At 53.3% G+C, this 21,028-nt stretch overlaps 1 protein-coding gene across 4 annotated transcripts; it reads left to right on the top strand.

Moving 5' to 3' along the window:
• The first annotated feature begins 803 nt into the window (after positions 1-803).
• ETV7 (ETS variant transcription factor 7) lies at positions 804-20,710 on the top strand. 4 transcript variants are annotated; one of them, XM_036024029.1, is made up of 8 exons: positions 804-944; positions 2,402-2,537; positions 12,787-12,951; positions 13,349-13,474; positions 15,171-15,401; positions 16,653-16,795; positions 18,360-18,460; positions 18,573-20,710. In XM_036024029.1, exons 1-8 carry the CDS (start codon positions 939-941, stop codon positions 18,688-18,690), a joined length of 1,026 nt encoding a protein of 341 aa, XP_035879922.1. In that variant the 5' UTR covers positions 804-938; the 3' UTR covers positions 18,691-20,710. The 4 variants fall into 4 exon arrangements, with proteins under 4 accessions (XP_035879922.1, XP_035879923.1, XP_028365868.1 ...); XM_036024030.1 differs by lacking the exon at positions 13,349-13,474; XM_028510067.2 differs by lacking the exon at positions 2,402-2,537 and having other exon boundaries at positions 818-944.
• Positions 20,711-21,028: the final 318 nt, after the last annotated feature.

Genomic DNA, 21,028 nt, shown 5'->3' with positions numbered 1-21,028 from the left:
GAGCTCATGATACATCAGTGCTAAGCCTTCTTTATATTAATAACAGTAGCTACACCCTCGACCTTTCCATGGAGGGTTATTAGGGCTTCTTCCCTCCTTTTCTTCTGTGGCTATGTTGGTTTGGAGCTTACAGCCTCTCTCAGTTTCCTGTCAAGACAGAGTGAGCTGAGGCAGGCGCACACGGTAATGAGCAGCTGGGCACTACGCCTGGGGCGGCCATGGGCCTGGCAAAGATGCCGGCCGGGATCCACTGAGTACCAGTGTTTAGGTCAAGAGGAGCACCACGCCAGCGCTGTTGGAGGCTCCCAGGCTCAGGGCCTTGGGGCCTGTACCCAGCCAAATGGCATGTGGACAAAGGTCACCCACCCTTAAGGTCAGGCAGCTGGTCCAGATGGACAGCATGAGGGGGGCCCCTCCTATCCATCTGTGGGGACGCACAAAGGCAGCATGAAGTTGGTCTGTCGTGGTCCTGAGCCCTGGCCCAGGAGTTCCCTCGGCTCCCCAGATCTGGTAGAATCCCACCTTCATCTCCCTGGAAGCCAGGGCCAGGCTGCCGGAGGAGCTGTCCACCGGGCGGGAGGACGTGAGAGCCACGGCGCCCCGGCGCCCCGGGACTCCGCTCCCGCAGGGGCCGGCCCCTGCCCTCCCACAAGCCCGCCGGGGTGGGAGTGGAAGCCGGATCCCGCTCTTTCATTTTCGTTTCCCGGAAGGATAGCGATTACCGGAGCGCCCTGCACGCCTGCTCGTCCGGGGAACTGAGCGCACACTACCCAGCACTTCTTGAAAGAGATTCCTCCCATGAGACATTTCAGTTTTCCAGGCCGAGTTAGGCGTTTGGGAAGGGAGGGTCTGGAAGCGCTGGCCGAGGACTCAGCAGCGAGCAGGCTTTGGAGCACTCACAACGGGACAGCCGGGTGGCTCCCTCACCTCCACCTGTAATGCAGGTAAGAGCCTGGCAGCTGAACCACACAGCGGAGTCACCTGCCCTCACCCCTTCTCCACCGCCTCATTTTCCATACTCATTGTATCAGACTTTTTTTCCTGGCTGGGATCTCACTTTCCAACACTTTCCCCAGCCTTACCATCCATCCCTTAACGCCCCTCACTCCCCTCTGAGCACTCACCTCCAGCCCCTCACTCTCTCTTCTTGAAATTCCTGTGTGCTGCGCTTTCTGTCCTTCTCCTCACTTCTCCTACATCAACCAGATGCGAAGTCCCTGGAAGTTTCTGCACAAGCCAGACCTTCACAGCTGGCACGCACAACTGCCACACAAGAGCCCCTCTCTTTCTTTAGCAATCCCTCTCCATTTGCCATATTTCCCTGGGATCCTCCCTGCCCCGCCCCCCCCCCCCCCCCAGTCTTTCTCTACCCTGCTCTCCCCAAGATCCATACCATATGTATTTTATCACACTCCTCCCTGGCCTTCATGCCGAAACCCAGAGCTCTAACTCACAGCTCCCTGGCTGGTCTTTCCCAGGCAGGCAGTCCCAGCCCTGGGATTCCCCTTCCTCTTGCTTGGAAGAGGCTGGAGAAGACTGGGATCTTCCTGGAAGTCCAAAGCCAGTCCCAGGCCTTGAGTCCGTCCTCCAGCTTGGCAAGCCCCCCACTGCCTCTGTGGCTGGGTTACCTGGGAAACAGCACCAAGTGGGGCAGGGTGGGGAGCAACCAGAAATAAAGTGGGAACTACCCCAAAAGGCGTGGAATCCTCTCGTGCAGTGACCAAGGCTTCTGGGGTTTGCTTTGCTGGCCTTGACTGCGGTCTTTTACTTGGCAGTCTTTTACTGCAGACTGCCCTCCTCAGACACCAAGGAATGAATGTAACACTCTTGCAGATCCTAGAGTGAGCCAAAGACTCTGGCTGGGGCCGCTTTCACTTTCACTTTTTACGAAATAGCAGCCTGTGACTGTGGGCGAGCCCCCAGGGTCCTCCTGTCTCTACCAAATCCTTTCATTTTTTCCATCCCTGCGCCCTGGTGAATGAGCTCTGAGGGCTAGGCTGATCGTGGGACTTTGGGGGTCAGAGCTTTGTCTTTTCTTTTTCTCTTTTAAAAACACCTTTTAATCGTTTGCTTATGTCTGACTTGTCCTGGCCCCTCAGGTTCCCACTGAGTATCATTAGACCCTCAGATCTCCAGCTTGCAAGTCAAGTCTTGTCAGGGCAGCCTTCTGACGGGGTTAGGCACATGCCTGAAAGGTTGAATAGGAAAGACGAAATTTGTCAAGTGCCCACTATGTACAAGATGTTAACGGTATCAAGCTGAAGACATACATGATGCCTACTTTTATGGTAGACATGGAGATAGGTGCTCTTTCCCTTGGAACAAAATTTTTAATACCTTTCAGGACTACTGAGCCTACACCAAGATGCTCACCTTTGACGCCCTGGTTTTTCTTGTCTAGGAGGGAGCAGTGGCCGGTTCTCCTGTGAGCCCCCTGGCAGCCACGCCACCCCCAGGCAACCAGGCCCAAGCGAGATGTGAAGCTCAGGTGGACCTGCTGGGTGAGGGGGGGATCTGCAAGCTGCCAGGAAGACTCCGTGAGTAGACAGGAGGAGAAAGGGTGATGTTTTTAAAGGTTATAAATGTGATGGATAAACTTTTCTTGTCTAAGGGTTTAGCGTCCTTCCATTTGCTATTTCTTTGCTGGGTTTTCTGTAACTGCTCCTTGGTGAGGGAGTCAGAGGAGGTAAATGTGGATTCTCTTTGCAGAGAACACAGATGCATGACCAAGCGTGAGGTGCCCACCTCCTCCTGCGGAGATGTGGGCCGGGACCCGATGGGCAGTAGGGCCCCTTCCAATCTAAAGGCCACGAGTTGGGGACATGGCCAGTGAGGAAGCCAGATGGGGCTAAACAGTGAACAGTTGGATGAATGTAGAACTCTCTTTTAAATAATTATATTTACTTCTTATTGTTACAAAAGTAGCATGTGCTTATTATCAAAAATTGGGGAATGACAGAGAAGCATAAGAACATAGAGAGAACAATCAAATCCACCCCAAAATTGTGGTGATTGTGGGGGGGAGGGGTGGTAGAGGTAGAAGAGGGTGTAGGGGGGATAAATGGTGGTAGAAGAAATAAAAAATTTTTAAAAAAGAATGTAGGTTGTAAAACAATAAAAAAAACACCCAATCAATCAAACAAACAAAAAATTCTACCCTAAAATAACCATGGGAAATATATTGGCCACATCCTTTCATTTCATTTTCTAAATACTGCTCTTGCCTGAGGAAACCTGTAACCATGGAGAGGGTGTTTCAAACGGCAAAACTGAGGGGTAGGAAAGCTAAGTGACATGTCAGAGATCACACAGGCTCTCCACATTAAGGCTAAATCTTGGTCCTGCTGATGATCTTCTAAGAGATTTTTAAATGCACTTCCTAAGCTGTGTGAATCCTGGGATAGGCAGCTAGCTGAGGGGCGGGCGCGATCTTTGACTGGGTTCCGGTCTTGGCAGCTGTGGGAAGGCGTGTCCGGCCTGGGTTGTAAAGCACCGGGCCCACTTCCTGCTCGCCTGGCCCATGGTTGGAACACTGCTGTATTGATTTCACGCCCTTCTGATTTCCTGGCCACAAAGTGCTTTCTGAGGTGCTGACAGAACCGGGCAGAATGTGGGGTGGGACTTCACCGTCCTTGGGAAGACCCTGCTGCCCCCTTGTGCCTTTGTTCTCTGCTGCCTAGCATGTTTTGAATGGGGAACAGGGCCTGTCTTTCCATGATCGGAGGGAAGGTGGGGACCAAGACATGGACGCATGGACAGGAGCAAAGCCCAGAGTGTGGGGGAGGCTGTGGTGCCTCTGAGCAGCGGAGAGGGAAGTGGGCAGAAGGGCGGGGGCTCTTCTGTAAGGAACCTCTATTGTTTCATTTTGTCCAGATGCCAACCCTGGCCGGTAGCTTGGGGCTCAGGGCTGCTCCAGGGAGATATTTGGCAACGGTTACATAGAAGGTAGGATCTGGGCTCCATTCCCAGCCCAAGCCATGGTGGCGAGGAAAAATAGGACCTTCGGGCAGACCTGAAGACCCTGGGTGTTGCTGTTGAACAGGACCTTAGAGGTTGTCTAATCCAGTCCCCTCAGGACAGCTGAGCACACTGAGCCTCGGGGAGGGAGAGGCTTCTCTGCAGTCCCACAGCGCTCTCTGGATTGTTCCCGAGGCCCCCACCATGTTCAAAGACCACTCCCTCAAGTGGTTCACCAGATCCCAGGATGTCGAAGCTGGTAGAGACCCTAGATGTCACCTCAGGTAACTCCCTCATGTTCCAAATGAGGAAACCAAGGCCCAGGAGATTTGTTCTGCCCAAGGTCAAGTACTTTTCAGCCTCCTGCCTCCTGTTTTGTGCCTAGCTCAAGGCTCCTGGGTGACAGGGGGCAGAAGTGGGGGCTTGAAAACTTTAGTCACACCCTCAGTGAATATAACTATGCAAGCCTTTTCATTCTTGGAAGCCCCCTTTTGTGGGTCCCCCTTTATGCACATTTCTAGTGACAGAAGTTTCCTCCCCTCTTGAGCCAGCCTGTTCCCTGGTTACGCACGCAGCTCAGGCCACAGGGCCATGTGACCTATCTAGAGCCCCTAAGGTACTAGTCCTGTTGCCTTGGGCTAGAGCTCTCCAGAACAGGGCCTCTTCAGGGTCTCCAGACCTGAAATACTCCACAGAGGAGAGAAGGAATTCAGAAGAGTGTTCCCTCAGGCCAGTTAGCTCTGTGGGCAACGGGAGTTCAATCCCAACGGGGACCTCTGGGGGACAGGGAGAATACCCCCTGAGTTATCCCAGCCCGGGGTAAGGAAGCTGGGTCTTTATCCACTCAGTTCTCATCCTTGTGGGATGAAGACTGCTTCCAGGGGTGTGGAGTCCCCAGCTTCCCAAGCTGCCCTGTTCACTGGCTGAGTCGGGCGTAGAGTAAAGGGCAGCGTTTGGCCGCACGCACCGTGTAGAGAGGGGAGAACGAAGGGCCTTGGGAGGGGCACCAGCAGCATCTTCTGTATTTCTCATAGTAGATTCCATGACTCATAGTTACTTCTGAAAATATTCAGGCAACACGGTTCTGGCCCTTAGCAAATATCTAACAGTCTTAAAAGATAGAGGACACTAAATGACTCATTTTCCTGTCAACAACATCCCAGAGAAGCAAACTGCTGACACCTTCTGAGGGTTTGACCTTTCGGAAGGCTGGGGCGGTGTCCGCCCGATTTTTGCATTGCTGGAAATTGGGTTCCCCTTGCTGGGCATCTCTCTGACATTTATTCCTTGTCCCCCACCCCATTCCTTCCTCCACCTCCAGCTTCCGTTCTAATCACCAGGGCTGATTTGCCTCAGCAGGAAGGTGAACAGACAGAACAAATCTGATTTAGATTTGTGAGTCAGTGCAGCGCAGCACAAGAGCTAGGGCCCCATGGGGCTCCCTGCCTGTGTTTATTTGCCTGACCAGAGGGGCAGTCGGCAGCGGGGAGTGCACTCCGAGGGCGACTGTGATGTCTGGTGACGTGACAGGAGGTGGGCTGGGCGGAGGGATGGGATTCACCACGGTGTGTCCTCTGTGCAAGTGGAGAGAGAACAGATCTGCCCGAGGCGGGGCGGGGCCAGCGGAGTCCAGAGCCAGGAAGCCAGTGCGGGTGCTATGACCACTTCTGGGACCAGGCTGAGTGCGCCTGGGAGGAGGTGATGCCGCTTCAAGGGACAACTCAGGGGATTTCGAGAGGAGGTGGTTTAGAAGTGATTACCAGCACAACCTCACTCAATGACAGAGAAACTGAGACTCCTTGAGACAAGAGTCGTCTTTAAAGCCAAATATCAGAAGGGGCCCCAACCCAGGGCTCTTAGTTCCTTGTCTGGGGTCTCTTCATTTCCCAGGAGCTTATCCCTGGGAAAAAGGTCTGTGAACTTCCTCACTATCGGATGTAGAGGGATTGAGACATCTTTGTGTTTCGACATTGACTTTCAAAGCTCCCTGCTCTGGTTAAACCACAGGGAGAGACATGAGCGCCACCTCTAATTTTCAGATGTCAGGCCAAGGGGTGGGGCAGCATCGCTCTGCAGCTCCCTGGCAGGGTGCGTGAGGGCAAAGGGCCCTGGGGAGCTCTGAGTGTTCATGGCCCTGCTCAAGCTCCTGTCTTTCACTTTCAGCGGAGTCCTGGGCATTTATTTCAATAGATATGATTCTAACAACTGTGGCTTCCTGGCTCCTAGAGCAGGGCTTTTCAAATCTGAACGTGCTTGTGAATCTCCTGGGTTCAGTGGGTCCCGGGTAGGGCCTGGGATTCTGCATCTCTAATGAACTCCAAGTGCCGCTGTTGCTGGAAGTGCATCTGAGAACCTCATTTATGCAGCTAAATCCTAGCAGTGATTTTCAAAGTGCTGGTCAAGAGCACAGCGGAGGTGAAATCAACTTAGTGGGTCAACACAAGTATGTTCACAAAAGGAAATAGTATATGTCAGAGTACATCATAAGGCAGCTGTGTGTTCAGGAACTCTTTGTTGTGACTATTTGTATATCCATGTTTGAGGGTCATGATGTAAGATGTTTTCAACTTTGGGTTGAGGTCAGAATGGTTTGAGAAGCGCTGCCCTGGGTGATGGCATGGTAGGGGGGTAAGCTAGGTGGGTACAAGTGTAAAGTACAAAGGTGGGCTGGAGTGGGGAGGATGGAGACTGGAAGGGAAGGTTCTGGAAGCGGTGAGTGTTGACGGTGGGGTTCATCACCTGACAGTGAGAAGAACTATGGCAGACAGCCACCAGAAGGGAGACTCCCAGAACTAACAATCTGAGGACAGAGAACCTTTCCTTCTAAACTCAGGGCATGGGCCGGGCCAAATGAATCTTCGTGCAACTGGAAGAGACCCCTCCTTTGGGAGGAAACTGAGCCGAGACCTAGCTGGGCTTCATTCCATTCTCCCATTCTGCCTCGCAGACGTGGCCCAGTGCCGGACAACACAGCGTCCGCGCTGGCCCGGCCCCTGCCCTACAGTGAGGTGATGGCCATAAGGCTGAGTGTGATCACCAAGGAAAGCAGTACTGGCTAAAGCTGGAAAGCCAGTACTGCTTTCCTTGGTGATCACTGACAATGGGGCGACAGATTAGAGGGGCCCCTGGACAGACAGTGTCAGGAAATAAACTAAAGATGATGCTGATGCTAAACCACAGTTTCGGTGGCAGAGAAATAAGCTGGTCCCTTTGTTTCCAGGCAGCCTCCCCCACTGAAGATGTTGATAATAATAACAAAGGCCTCTGTTAAGTTTTTACTTTTGATCAGGTATTATGCTGGACATATCCCATAAATACACCCTCTGATGAAATGCACTCGATAGACCCGGGAAGTAGGTTGTTATTATCCCCACCTTACAGATGTGCAAACTGGCCTTAGTGTGGGGTGAATAATTTTGTCCACAGTCAGCCACCAGTATGATGGTGAAACTGGGATCCAATCCCATATCCTTCAGACCCTACAGCTTTCACTCACAGCTTGCATTTTTAGGGGCCCAGCCAAACACTTTACACTGTGTCCTGCATACATCCTGGAGGTCCTGCCAGGTGGGTAGAGGCCGGTTGTTCTGATTTGGATGCTGAAGGCTGGTCCAGCTCTGTTGGCCCGGGAGGTCACTTGGTCTGGTGACCTGCAGGCAGCGGCAGCGAGGAGTGGCAGGAAACAACTTTGATCCTGTGGGGAGGGGCAGCTTGAGGGAGTCTTGAGAATAGTGTGGAGGGGATTTGACTTAATGGGGGTGGTGGTTGGGAGCCACTTGAGTTTCTTGAGTAAGGGAGTGACAGGGATGCTGTGGGAAGAGAGACTGGGTTGGTTGGGGCTGGGGGGCTGGAGAGGGGATTAGTCAGGATGTCCAGAGGCCATTTTGGCCCTCGCTGACATGCTCAGCTCCCTCATTTAGGCAATTTAAATTTATCAAACATCTACCATATGGCAGGCGTTGCTCTGGGTGCCAGAGACCAACAAAGGCTGTGCCTCATGGACCTGACGTCCTGGCGGGGGTGCAGGGACTGCATGAGGAGGCAGTAAGCCCAGTGGCAGGGTAGAGAGGGCAACACAGCTGGGGGGAGGGGCACCCCTACATCCTGCCCTGCTCTGTGGGTGTGGGATGGACTGTTGACACTTCAGGGAGACATCCGAGCCCTCTTAGCGTGTCCTGGACAGGTAGCTCCTCCAGCTGCCCCAGCCAGCGGGGTCTCTGTTCAGATCTGTCCAAACACTGGGAGCTGGCCAAGCTGGAAATTCCCAGTGAGCAAATCTTGGGGCAGGGAGAGTACGGTGATATCTGGCTGGAGCCTTGAGAGACACAGAGGCTTGGTGTGAGGGAACTGAAAACACAGCGGATCGCTGCCGAGAGAGGGAAAAGCTGTGGGCTGGTCTGCAGGTGACGCCCCAGAGGTTGGTTAGATTGGTAGGGGAGACCCAGTGGAGCCCATCCCAGTGACCCGGTCAGGGAGACTTCTCAGGAGAGTCGACACCTTATGCAATGCTCCCCGGCACTTGCTGAGGTCTTAGGTATGCTGTGCCCTGTGCCGCCCATTTCACACATATAACCTCATCTAACACTAAGAGGGCTGTTTGTCTTAGAAAACACACACCACATGCCACATGCCACATGCCAGACACTGGACGTTAAATGGACTTTCTCACAGAGTCCTTGTGACAGCCCTGTGTGGCTGGCACAGTTTGTTCTTGCTTTGGTTGCTGAAGCTGGTACAGACGAGGAAAGTGAAACACAGCCCTTTAGGTCCCCGCTGGCCTGGCACCATCAGGGCACTTTTTGTTGTTGTGTGTTTTCACTTCTGTGTGGTTGTTGGGGTAGAACTTAGATACAGTCAAGTGGACTAATCATAAGTGTCCAGCTCCGTGGCGTTTTGTGCATGCACACACCTGTGTAGCCTCCACGTACATTAAGATCTAGACCATTTCCAGTGCCCCAGAAAGTTCCCTTGTACCTCTTCCCAGTCAATTTCCCTCCAAAGGGTGACCACAATTCCGATTTCTCTCCCTGGAGGAGCACTGCCTCTGTTAGATGACAGTTCTATGTCTGGCTTCTTTCCCTGACGTGGTATCTTCACATTTTATTCACAGGTAGTGAGTAGCACTTGGTTGTACTTTCTGATTCATTCCCAAGCAGCATTTATTGCATGAAAACATCACAATTTGCCCATTCTCTGGCCGATAGACATGTGTGAGGTTTCCAGTTCTCATCTATTGTGAATGGAGCCACAGTGGACATTTGCATACATGTCTTTTGGTCGATTTGGTCACTGTTTTTACTTAGGTTTTTTACTTAGGAGTGGAAATGCTGGACTCCTAACCTCCATAGCACACTGCCCCTCATCCAGCACCACAGCCTGGAGAGGCAGTGCTATTATCCCATTTCACAGAGGAGGAAACTGAGGCTGAGAGAGGTTGACAGTGACTTAGTTAGTAAGGGGCTGAGCTGGAACCCAAATCCTGAACTTGGGGATTTGGCCCCAGGCTAGGTGGCTGACGCACTGCTTGGAAGCTGGCCCTTTCCTAGGGCACAAGTCCTGTTTGAAAAGACTTTTGGCCTTAGTATTCTTTGAAGACATGGGACAGAAGGCCCCTTTTCTTATCACTGGATGGGAGATGCTGGCAGCAGCGGGATGAAAGGTAGGAGTGCGCGAGACATAATGAAAGGAAAGGTAGGAGTGCTCGAGACATAATGAAAGGAAAACCAAATTACACGGCAGGCAGATGCCAGGCTTCGAGGTCGCAGGTGCTGCTGTGGGCTGTGTGTGACCTCAGGTCCCTCAGAGAGAGTTCGGGATGTCTCCTGCCTGTTTCTGTGGAGCTGGGGACAGAACCGCATCCGTGGATGATGATGTATGCAGGTTCAGGGTTTTCCCCTCTTACTGAGGTCAGTTTTTCAGAGGCAGAGCAGCCCAGAGGGCGGTGTCGGGGTGTGGATGGGGTCCATTCCCACAATCTGGCCAAACACAGGGAAACGGGTGCCTCTGACTCAGGAATCAGAGTTTTACATTTTCAGACTGACAGCCTCAGATATTATAAAATAGGCAACACTGCAGAAAATGCAGTTGCCACAGCCCCCAGAGCCCCGGAGGCCCAACTGGCAGTGTCAGCCTGGCCCAGACTCCTCCTGGATGCGCCTCCGAGTGCCGCCTGCCCAGCTTTCGGTGTCTCTCTCCCTCACCCGGCTGAACTCCCAGGCCGAACTCCCACAGAGTCTCTGAATCCCTGTTTCCACCAGCGAGGCATCGATTTCCGTGCATTCCTGCCAGGGGCAGGTGCTGATAAAACGGCATCTCACGCTTCTGTGGCTGCACTGACTAGTGAGGTGACATCTTCCTGCGTGTTATTTGTGGGGCTGCTCCACAGCGAGGGCTCTCCACGGGCAGCGACTTTGCTCTCTGCCCCTTGGGGACCCTGGGCAAGGTCTGCAGACATTTTTTGTTGTCACAGCTTGTGGGTGTGGGTGTGCCCCTGACTTGTAGTGGGCAGAGGCCAGGGATGCTGCTAAACAGTCTACAGCGCTCTGGGCAAGCCCCACAGCAAGGAATTCCAGGCCCGAAGTGTCAGTAGTGCTAGGCTATCCCACTCCACTCTGAACAGAGGTAAGACTTCTTTGTCTTAAAAAATATTTAGAGATGCTCTTGACCAATGATAGGCATTGGTCTTGTATCCGTCTTTTGCAAGAATCTCCCCGAAACCTGCCCTCTTTTAGCTTTGTGTGTGCCATCTTTGTCGCACACACACAAATCAAGACCGTCGCAGCCTCTGAGTCTCCTGTCACGCCTGAAGTCCTGTCATTCCTAGTGCGTATGGTTTCTTATTTCTGCTTCCACTGAGGTTTTCATTAGGCCTTATTTCATCAGGAATTGCTTTTTATGATTTTTGTGAATTTTGGGGAGGTGAGGGCCCAAATATATTTTTCCACGTGGAGAGCCAGCTGTGGTTTTACCATGTATTAAATGAACCGTCCTTTCCCTCTGAATTAAAATCCCACCACTGACATATTTTAACCTCCACACACACAACCCTCCAGGCTCCTTCTTCCTTTCCAATGATTCTTGTCAATCTTAATTTAATTGTATCAGATCTTAATTACCTGACTTTGTGGTATGTGGTACCACAGAGATCACCTGTTACCTCTATTCTTTTTTCCCTCTTAATTACCTTTTTGGTCTATTTCAGACATTTATTCTTTTCCTTCTTATTCACTCTTAGGTCCCAAAATAAGGTAAGGGAGGCCTGTCGTGCCTTCCAAGCTGGGCGGTGCTGCCCCGCTCCCTGCACCCGAGCTCGGTGCACTTTCCCTCTGCGCTGCCCGGTCAGGGTTGTTGTTGGCTCGTCCCTGCTTGCGGGGTCCCACCCTCCTGCCAGCCTTGCTCTGTGACTCGTCCCCAGCAATGGCATGGTGCTCGGCACACGGCCGGTGCCTGTTAGATATTGGCTGAACGAATGAGTGAGCAGATGATGCACATTTTTGTTAAACATAAAATACTTTTATCTTGTGTGTTGTTTTGGGAGGGAGGCAGCCAGAGCCTGACTCCGCCTTTGTCACTGTCAGGGTGCGGGGTAGACCGTTGCTTCTCCCCTCTGCCTCAGTTTTCCTACCGGTCACACCAGCCTCACACCGGCCGGGGAGCCTTGGGCTCCTTCCACTCTCACATTGGCGGGGGCCCCGGGAGGGACGAAGAGCTCTGTTGGGGGAGCACCACGCAGAGCAAAGCCCCAGGCTGACTTATCACAGAAGCACAGTGCCCGGGCCCCGGGCTCCTTTTAGGAGCCCATGAAAACATTTCGGTTTCTTTTGAAATCAGAAGAAAAAACTTTTATGTGAAAGAAAAAGTTTTAATATGTACCATGTACTCACCTATCAATGCAGTCATAAAATGTAACTGAAAAATCTCTCTAGTGGAGGAAGGGGTCCATGAAGGCATGAGTGCCAGGGGCCCGTGGGGTCAGGCTATGGCCCTGCTAAACAGGCGAGGTTCGGGAGGTGCGTAGTTGGCACTAGGAGCACGCAGCCAAGGCAGAGCAGAAGCACCTGGGGAATAAAGAAGGCTGAGGCCGGTCTGGGTCTTGCCAGAGATAAGAACACCTGCGCTGAAGGTGGGCGGAGCCTCCTCTGCCCCCTGGGCGGCGCCCCAGCAAACCCAGATCTGAGCTGGCTCGAAGGAGCGGAAGAGAATAGCGGCCAGACAGACCTGCTTCCAGACCTGGCTGTACCTCAGGCTTCCGTGTTGCTTAGCCCCTGGGAGCCTCAGTTTCCGTATCTGAAACTGAGCAGTAGCAGTAACACCTTCCTTGTAGGACTTGCTGGTCATTCGTGTAATCATTTAACACGTGTTTATCGAGCACCTGCTCTGTGTCAGGCGCTGTCCCGGAACACACACACAGGGTGCCCCGCACACCCAGACCAGTGCCCAGCACAGAGCAGTTCCTCAGTAAGCATTTGCTAAATGAATAATCAGAAGACAGGCTGGGGTACAGGGGGTTGGAGGGGGTCCCCAAATAAGTGAATACATCCATAATGCATAGATAATGATAAACAGAAACATATAATTATATCTAATGTAAAATGTAAATTAAAAAGTAAGTAAGATTCCAGGAAGGGAAAGGACACGGTGACAGAGACAATGACAGGTCATGGATAGCAGGACAGGAGAGAATCTGCTCAGATGGGGTGTTCAGGGTGGGCTTCTTTGAGGAGGTGACATTGCAGCAAGGGCCTGAATAGGAGGATGAGACATTGATGGGGCAGACCTCGCCCTGGCCCACTCCCGCGCCCGCCCCCAGCCTGTGTCCTGTGGTTGCAGGGATCCAGCCCGCGCTCTGGAGCCGGGAGGACGTGCTGCACTGGCTGCGCTGGGCGGAGCGGGAGTACTCTCTGCAGCACACCAGCGAGCACGGCTTCGAGATGAACGGCCGCGCCCTCTGCCTCCTCACCAAGGACGACTTCCGGTTCCGTGCACCAGGTTCAGGTCTGGAAACTCACTGGCTTTGCTCTAAAACGATGGAAACCCAGGTAGGCTCAGGGAGAGAGAAGGAGGGGACGTTTGTTTGAGGATCATGCTCACCTCCCAGCGCTGCTGACACCATTGTTTCCATAAATGTTTGCCTGGTGGTTCCCACCAGAGCTGGCAACAGCAGAGTCAATTTGGCTGCTGTTTTTCCAGTCCCAGGGGTCTGTCCTGCCCCCTCCTTTCCCAGCCATTCCCTGTGGCCCTGTCTCCCCTGCCACACTACTGCCTCTCATCTCCATCATCTGGAAGCTTGTGACAGGACATGCAGCCACCCAAGAGGCAGGTGACTGAGGGGGAATGAGGCAGGGCCTCCCCACCCAGCCTGGTCAGCAGCCCCCCTCCTGCCCCATCCCAGGTGATGTCCTGTATGAGCTGCTCCAGTACATCAAGACCCAGCGGCAAGCCCTGGTATGTGGCCCTTTGTTTGGAGGGGCCTTTAGGCAGAAGATGCCCAGTCGGTACTGCCCCTACTCCCTGGAAGGTGAGGAGGCCCTTAGCGGAACTCTGAGACCCTCTCCCAAATCAGCCTCATCGGGAGGGAAGGGCTTCATCCAAGCAAAGTCGTGACAGAGGAAGAGGTGCAGGAGCTCCCGCTCTGCTCCCTGTCCCCTTGCTCCCACCTCCTGCCCTCTGGGATGCTCTGACTGGCAGCTTGTGGTGCAGCCCTGTGGTCAGCTGGCCTTGCCTCTCTTCTCATTTCTGTGCTCTTCTCCGCAGCAAATGGTTGTTTGTATGGTGTTTCTGTTTCTTTTTTTCCTGATCTCTCCATGGAAACGGCTCTTGTCAGGGTCTCCAGGGACCTGAACTTAGGGATGACCAGTCCACTCACTGTGATCTCTCACAGCCTCCCACCCAGTGGGCTGTCCTCCGTCCCTGCTCTTCCTTTGGCTTCTAGAACGCCCCACTGGTCATTCCTTCTCAGTCTCCTGGTTTCCCCTCCTCTCTCCTACTTCGACGTATGTTGGGGCACCACAGAGCCCTGGGAGCCTTTTCTCCATCTCCACTCAGCCCTGGGTAATCTCACCTGGTCTCGGGAGGGGAGTGCCATCTAGTGCTGGTGACTCCCATGTATACCTGGGCCTGTCTGAGCCCCAGACTGGAGCACCACACAGTGCCCGGCCCCACCCTCCACCGGGACGCTGAACAGGCATCTCACCTCCTAGAGTGGGCACCGGATTCCTGCCTTCTTCCAACTGCTCTGGGCAAAATGTCAGATGTCTTGTTTTCTTTCTCTCCTAGCCTGGAACTGCCTCGCTGGTCTCCTTGGTTCTACTCTTGATATCCTATGATCTGTGCTCAACAGAGCAGCTGGAGAGATTCATTAGGTCGTGTGACTTCTCTGCTCAAAATCTTCCAATGGCTGCCATCTCACCTGGAGTCAAGGCTACAGTCCTTACACTGAGCCCCTGACGCTCTGCCATCCTCTGCCACCCCTCTCCTTGCTCAGGCTGCTCCTGCCTCACTGGCCTCCTTCACTGAACAGGCCAGAGACACTCCTGCCTCAGGGCCTTTGCACTTGTTCCCTCCGCCCGGCAGTCCCTTCTCTAGATACCCACATAGCCCACTCCTCTACCTCCTTCAGGTGTCTGTCCCAACGTTAACCTGTCAGTGAGACCTTCCCTGACCAGTACGCACCTGCACCTTTCCCAGGATTTCCTATCTGCGTTATTGTGCTTTACTTTCACTCTCCATATTATATAATGTTTCTACTTCCTTTTTCATTTTAATCACCTGTCTCTTTCCACACCCAATTAGAATATAAGCTCCATGAAGGCAGGGGCTTTTTGGGGGCTCAGTGTTGTGTCCCCAAGATTCTTAGAACAATGCATGGCTATAGGAGGTTCTCAATAAGCACTTACTGGGTGTATGGAGAAGACACTGGACTGAGATCCAGGGTACCTGGGCTCTGGACCCAGCTCTGTCACCCCTTGCTTTGTGTGCAAGTTTACAGATGAGGGAATGGGCTTGAGAGATGAAGTTACTTGTCTGGGAGCTGGGGTTAGCACCGGGGCTGCCTGGCCCTCACCTCCACAGCCTCCCTGACCTTCTGACCGGGGGCTGGATGGAGGAAGATCGCTAGGAGTGCTACCCCACTGGGCTCCCAGGCAGGTCCTTATGGGGGCGGGGCTAGGGGAGGCTCTGGTTCCACAGAATCAATGGTGCTCATTTGCTTGCAGAGGGGACCAGGCCCTCCCAGGTGGGCCCCCAAAGAGGCCTCCTGCAGCAGCCACCAGACCTGGGGCTTACCAACTCCTTGAGTTGCCTGGATGCCCCTGGCCTGGCCAGGGGTCCCCTCGGCAGGGAAGAGTCCTTCACCTTACCTCACTGTGCGGAGCTCGGCTGTAGGGCTGAGGGCATCTGTTCCTTCCCCGTGATGCCGAAGGCCCCTGTCGACGGCAGGATCGCAGGTGGGTAGGAGGCTGGTCTGGGCTGAGGTCGCAGGTGACAGAGAGGAGGGAGGTTTTGCTCTGGGGGGTGAGAGGGTCCGTCTGTGCTGGGAGGGAGGTGTGCGGGTGACTGTCCTGTGTTCTGGCCACAATTCGGCCACGTGAGCAGTGCCGCCTGGGATTGCCACACCCGCCCTGTCACCAGAGCAGGACAAGCCAGTCATAAACAGACCGTCAGTCAGATTAGCATTTAAAACCTTATTAATTTTTAAATAGTTGAGCACCTACTGTGTGCTGGGGATGATTCTTTATTTAACCCCACTACAGCCCGTGAGGTTGGTATCATTATGAGCCCTGTCACAGATAACGAGGCACAGGGTGGTGGCCTTCCACGTTCACCCAGGCAGTGAGGGACGAGTCAGGATGTGAACCCAGGCAGCCTGGTCCAGAGCCTGAGCTCCAACCAGGTGACACGCTTCCGTTTTGCATTTCTTGTTAAAGGATGGACTAACAGACAGGCAAGCAGACAGACTGACAGATAAGCACCCAAGGGTGTTTTCTAGCTATGCCGGGGCCACTGTGTTCTATGCCACCACAGAGCAGGAGGAAGCTTGCCTTCTGGGTTGGAAATGAGTAGGAGTCTCTAAAGCACAATTATTTCAATTTTTTAAAATAATAATGCTTAACATTCTTGGAGTGTTCACTCGGCACCAGGCACTGTGCTGAGCGTTGTTGTTGTCTCCTATGTTATTTCACACTCACATCACGCACTGTAAGGAAAATGGCTTGGAGGCCCAGGTAGTGGAAGAGAAATCCTGGTGCTCCTGGGCTCCCTCTGCTGTTTGTCCCCTGCAATGTCACATTTGATTTTCCTGACTCTCCTGTTAGGATGGAGATCCCAAAGGGCTGAGTGAGGGGCCCAGGGGCAGAGAAGGGCCTGGAAGCTGCCTTCGCCTGAGGGGAGGGCATTGGTGTGCAGAGCTGGGTTAGACTTCCTGCTCTGCCTGCGGGAGCTGGGTGCCTTGGATGCATCTGTACCCCTCTGAGCCCTTTGCCTCATCTCTTCCTGGGGATGAAGGTAGATACTCCCTAGAGTTCTGGTGGTTGAATGGAACAATGAAAAATGGGCCCCCCGTTTCTGTTTATACCATCGTCTTCTCCATCCTGCTGCACAGGGCAGCCCTGGCAGCGGGGACCCCTGAGCGCCTTTCTAGTGGCCATCCTCACAGCTCCAGGGAAGTGCCCTGTCCACACCCCTGTGCTCAATTGCAGACTGCCGGCTGCTGTGGGATTACGTGTACCAGCTGCTCTCTGATGCCAGGTACGAGTCCTACATCAGGTGGGAAGACAAGAACGCCAAGATTTTCCGAGTTGTGGATCCTAATGGGCTCGCCAGACTCTGGGGAAACCACAAGGTGAACTTCAGCCGGTGGGCGGGATGGTCCCCACGTATCCAGAGGAGGACAGGGCCAGGCAGTCAGAGTGGACCCCTGAGCACTAGGGCACAGTCCCGAACTGATGGGGCTTCCCCAGCAGCTCCAGGAATGCTTGGGGTCCTTTCATTTTGGGACATCCTGAGGGACAGACAGGTCACTTCCTGATGATGGGAACTGTTTCTGGAACTTGGGAAGCTCGCCTTCTAATCGCTTAGTCCCACCTTTGCTTGGCATTGCACCCTTTCAGAGCAGGTTTAAATGAATCGCACAAGCTTTGGGGGTGGTTGGCTGCCTACCCCCAGATGAGGAAGCCGGTTCCCTGGAAAAAGCCAGGACGGAAACCCAAGTCTCAGGCCCCGAGGGAGTGTCCAGTGTCAGGGCCGGAAAGGCCCGGGAATCCCTGAGTCCAGCATTCCCGGCGTGAGGAACGCCCACACCTAAATGGGTGTCTGCCAGGAGATTGTAATAGTTAAGTATTTATTTTAGTAAGAATTAGGATTTAAAAATTTAACTATCATGTCAATCTCATGACTTACAGTGGTGATATAAAGTGAGTGTCCTTATCTATAGATTAATTCATTTAAGTAAAAAAAAAAGTGAGTCTTTTATAGACAACTGTTAACAGTAATGATAATTTGTGATATGTAGCATTTCCTAAGATGGTATAGCGTTTGATTGGCTGGCACTGCTCCAGGGGTTTTGCCTATCTTAACTCATTTAACCCTCACACCAGCCCCGTGAGAGTAGGCATTATCAGATGAGGCAACTGGGGACAGATTGGGTTACCAGCTTGTCTGTAGCCAGGAGGTGGCAGAGTGGGGCCTTGAACCCAGACTGTAGCTCTGTCCTCTATTTGGTCGCCTCTCAATAGTGCTGGTGGCTGGAAGGATGCAAACGACTGAAGTTCGGGTGTGCTTACCTGGTCCAATCCCCGCACAGCACGGGGGGAACCTGAGGCTCAGAGAGTAGTAAACCCATTTAGTGCATAGTGCATCCCAAGCACTGTGCTAAGTGGGTCAGCAATTTAATTCTTCCCACAAAGCTGTGAGTCAGATGTTCTTATCCTCATTCTATAATCAGAGACACAGATTTTGAGAGGTAAAGAAACTCATCCACAGGCACACAGCTGCCAAATGGTGGAGCTGGGGCTTACACTGACCCCAAAGCCCAGCTGCTTTGCCGCTGCTCTGCACTGCCCGCCCCCCCAGGGAGAGGAAGAAGTGACTTGACCCTCATGGCCCCTCATCATGCTGTCTCTCTGATTACATTTCCAACTAAATGTGTATTTACTTGTTACCGCTTGTGGCATTTGCTATTTAAAAGCAACGTGTGATTCGCTCCTGCCCCATGGTTCTCAGACAGATAGACGAGAGAATCACCCCATTTCTTCCCCGACCTTCCTCTGACTTCCTCCTTCCAAACTCAGGAGAACTCTCATGCACCCTCACAGAACCCCGGGCTGCTCCCTTCCAGGTGTGGAAACCGAGGCCTGGAAGGAACGGGGTGGGGAGTGGGGTGTGATGTGGGCTGCTTTGCCTCCCAGAACCGGGTGAACATGACCTACGAGAAGATGTCACGTGCGCTCCGCCACTACTATAAGCTGAACATCATTAAGAAGGAGCCCGGGCAGAAACTTCTGTTCAGGTGAGTAGCTTCAGGGTCGAGGTGTGAAGGGGAAGCAGAGCTGGAGTTGGGTGGGCTGGAAGCCTGCACAGCTGGGGCAGCAGCTGATCTGCAGCTGGGGCCTGAATTCCAGATTTCTGAAGATACCTGGGAAGATCACTGAGGACAAGGGCAGCCTCGTGGAGCAGCAGGAGAGCCAGGAGCAGGACAAGATGGATTTCAAGGAGAAGATGCTAGAAGTCTCTCCGTGAGGGGCGCATGGACTCTGGGCACCCACAGACGGGAGACTGAGTCTCCCATGAAGGCAGCAGTGAGCTGCACGGCCTCCTCCCTCCTCCAGGGGCAGCAGGATCCCCAGGAGGGTTTTGCACTCACAGGATCTCAGCTGTTGTCTCGGACCTTAACGCTGCCTGGGGGACCTGGACCTGCCGAGGACTGGGAGGCTTGCATCCAGGATGTTGTGGAGGCATCATTCTTTGGGAGGGAAGCCCTGGGGCTGACTGGGGGCACAGGGCATGAGCTCTCTCCCTGCCTTACCCCTGGCTACCTGCCCAGGGAGGGCATCCAGCCCGGCTGCTTCAATTTACAGAAGAAGGAAGCAGAGTTCCCTCACTGCGCCTCAGCTTGCCTCGTCTGACAAAGGGGCATGCTCAGGAAAACCCACCCCAGGGGTCTGATTTGTGAAACAGAGACTTGCAGAGCTGGGTGCCTCTCCCGAACCCAGTGCTGTTCCCTGTTTTCTGTCAGCGACTCCCCGACTCCCCGTGTCTCGGGTGCTCCTCAGGCAGAGGCCACGGCCCTGCCTCTCCGCCCCTGGCATCTTCGAGGAACAATCCCCTTGTCCTCAGCTTTCAGTCCTTCAATGACTCCGTGACTTTGACCCAGTGAAGGTTGCCACGCCTCTACCTGTGGCTTCCTACACTTCTACACCTGCATCTGCCGTGTGACTTTGGGTGAGTCATTCCACTTCTCTGGAGTCTCAGGTTTGTCACCTGTAAAATGGGGGCACCATCCTGACCGCCTCACAGGAGAAGCGGAACACTCCAGGAAGACGACACTTGTGCTGTGCTCCGTGCCCGCCTGCTCTGTCAGAGCACTTACTCGCGCTGACTCAGCAAACTCTGCCAACCACAAGCTGCTCTAAGGTGTGAAGATGCCTCTGCCCGCAGCCCCCATGTCCTGACTGGGGCCTCCTGAGGGGTCGGAGCCTCTGCCCCTGCACCCCGGGGAGTTCGGGGACAAAGCGAAGGGAGTGTTTTCACGTAACCGGAAACAGAACTCCTTGGGTTTGCATCTGCTTTCCTGGAAGGAGGAACCGCCTCTGCCGTTTGCCGCCCGCCTGTCAGAAAACCCCGTCTGGCTGAGCCTGAGTTGGCCTGAGTCACTGCACAGGGGACGCTGATAAGGATTCTTGGACTTTGGGACTCAAAGCTCATGAGCAGGGAAACTCCTGGCTGAGTCTCGTCTGGGTTCTCGACAATTCCACACCCAAAGGGGCCAGGCAGGGGGTCTCAGCAAATAGGTTCAGCAGGAAAATCCTTCCCTGAGACTGTTTTCTCTCCGTGACCTTGGTCCAGGTTGGACCCACACCCCAGAGCCTTTCTCATCACCTCCAGCCCACAACGGCGTGACCAGTGGAGGGACCATCTAGATGAACTTGTCCAACTTCTCCTTTTGTAAACAACGCAGCTGAGGTCAGAGCGGGAGTGACTTGCCCAAGGTCACGCGGCCCGGCGGGGCCTGCTGCCCCCTAACGCTGCCTCATTTCTTCCCATCTCACACCTTCTTCATGGGTCCAAGGTGTGAGGTTTACATAACATAACACAATCGCCAGTCATTTCTGCCGTTACGATGTTGGCTTTTGCCTGCTGGTGCATCAGTAGTTGAAAACACCTGCGTGTGCTAGGGACTGCGTGTTCGCCCCATGCTGGGACTCTCGGGGCCAGGAGTTGTGGGGAGGGCTTGGCCGGAGTTCGCCACCCCAGGTCCCTGATCCTTGGGCCCTCCATTCGGCTGCACCCCCTCCCAACCTTCCAGGCACGTTAGGCCGGGCTCTGGGCTGGACACCTGGAGGCCGGGAATAAAGGGATTCTTCAGCTCTTCATTCTGTGAGCAATACTTGAGCACCCGCTGTGTACCTGGCATCAGGTGAGGCTCTGGGTTTAACTCCATTTTTTACAAATTAGGTTCCTGAAAAGTCATGAGTCACTGAAAACAACACATGTCAAAATGGACCTCCTCACAAATAATTTTAAAAAGCAGAAAATATATTTCATGGTTTGAAAAGTAGCCAATCATGTCTCTTTTGCCAGATTACATTAATGTCAACAGTAAATAAAGAGTTGATGAAAAAAGCGTATGTTGAGAAGTTCATTAATGAACTAAGTGACATCAGTCGCCGCGTCCCTCCAGTTAAACCATTTACAGCATCAGCCCAGGCACACCGGCTTCATGCTTCTCCATCTTCTCCTTGACACGAGTCCTTTTTTAAAAAATACTTTTTAAATTTTAATTTTCAATTACAGTTTACATTCGATATTATTATTATTTTAAGATTTTTGTTTATTTTTAGAGAGGAAAGGGAGGGAG

Source organism: Phyllostomus discolor, chromosome 4 (genome assembly GCF_004126475.2).
Source record: "Phyllostomus discolor isolate MPI-MPIP mPhyDis1 chromosome 4, mPhyDis1.pri.v3, whole genome shotgun sequence".
Classification (NCBI taxonomy): domain Eukaryota; kingdom Metazoa; phylum Chordata; class Mammalia; order Chiroptera; family Phyllostomidae; genus Phyllostomus; species Phyllostomus discolor.
This window is presented reverse-complemented; position numbering and strand designations above follow the sequence as displayed.

What these genes read in the sequence shown, in the direction of transcription:
- ETV7 (XM_036024029.1), top strand. An exon ending in TGTCGACGGCAGGATCGCAG is followed by an intron (nt 15,402 to 16,652) that starts GTGGGTAGGAGG and finishes GCTCAATTGCAG; the next exon opens with ACTGCCGGCTGCTGTGGGAT. An exon ending in GGGCAGAAACTTCTGTTCAG is followed by an intron (nt 18,461 to 18,572) that starts GTGAGTAGCTTC and finishes CCTGAATTCCAG; the next exon opens with ATTTCTGAAGATACCTGGGA.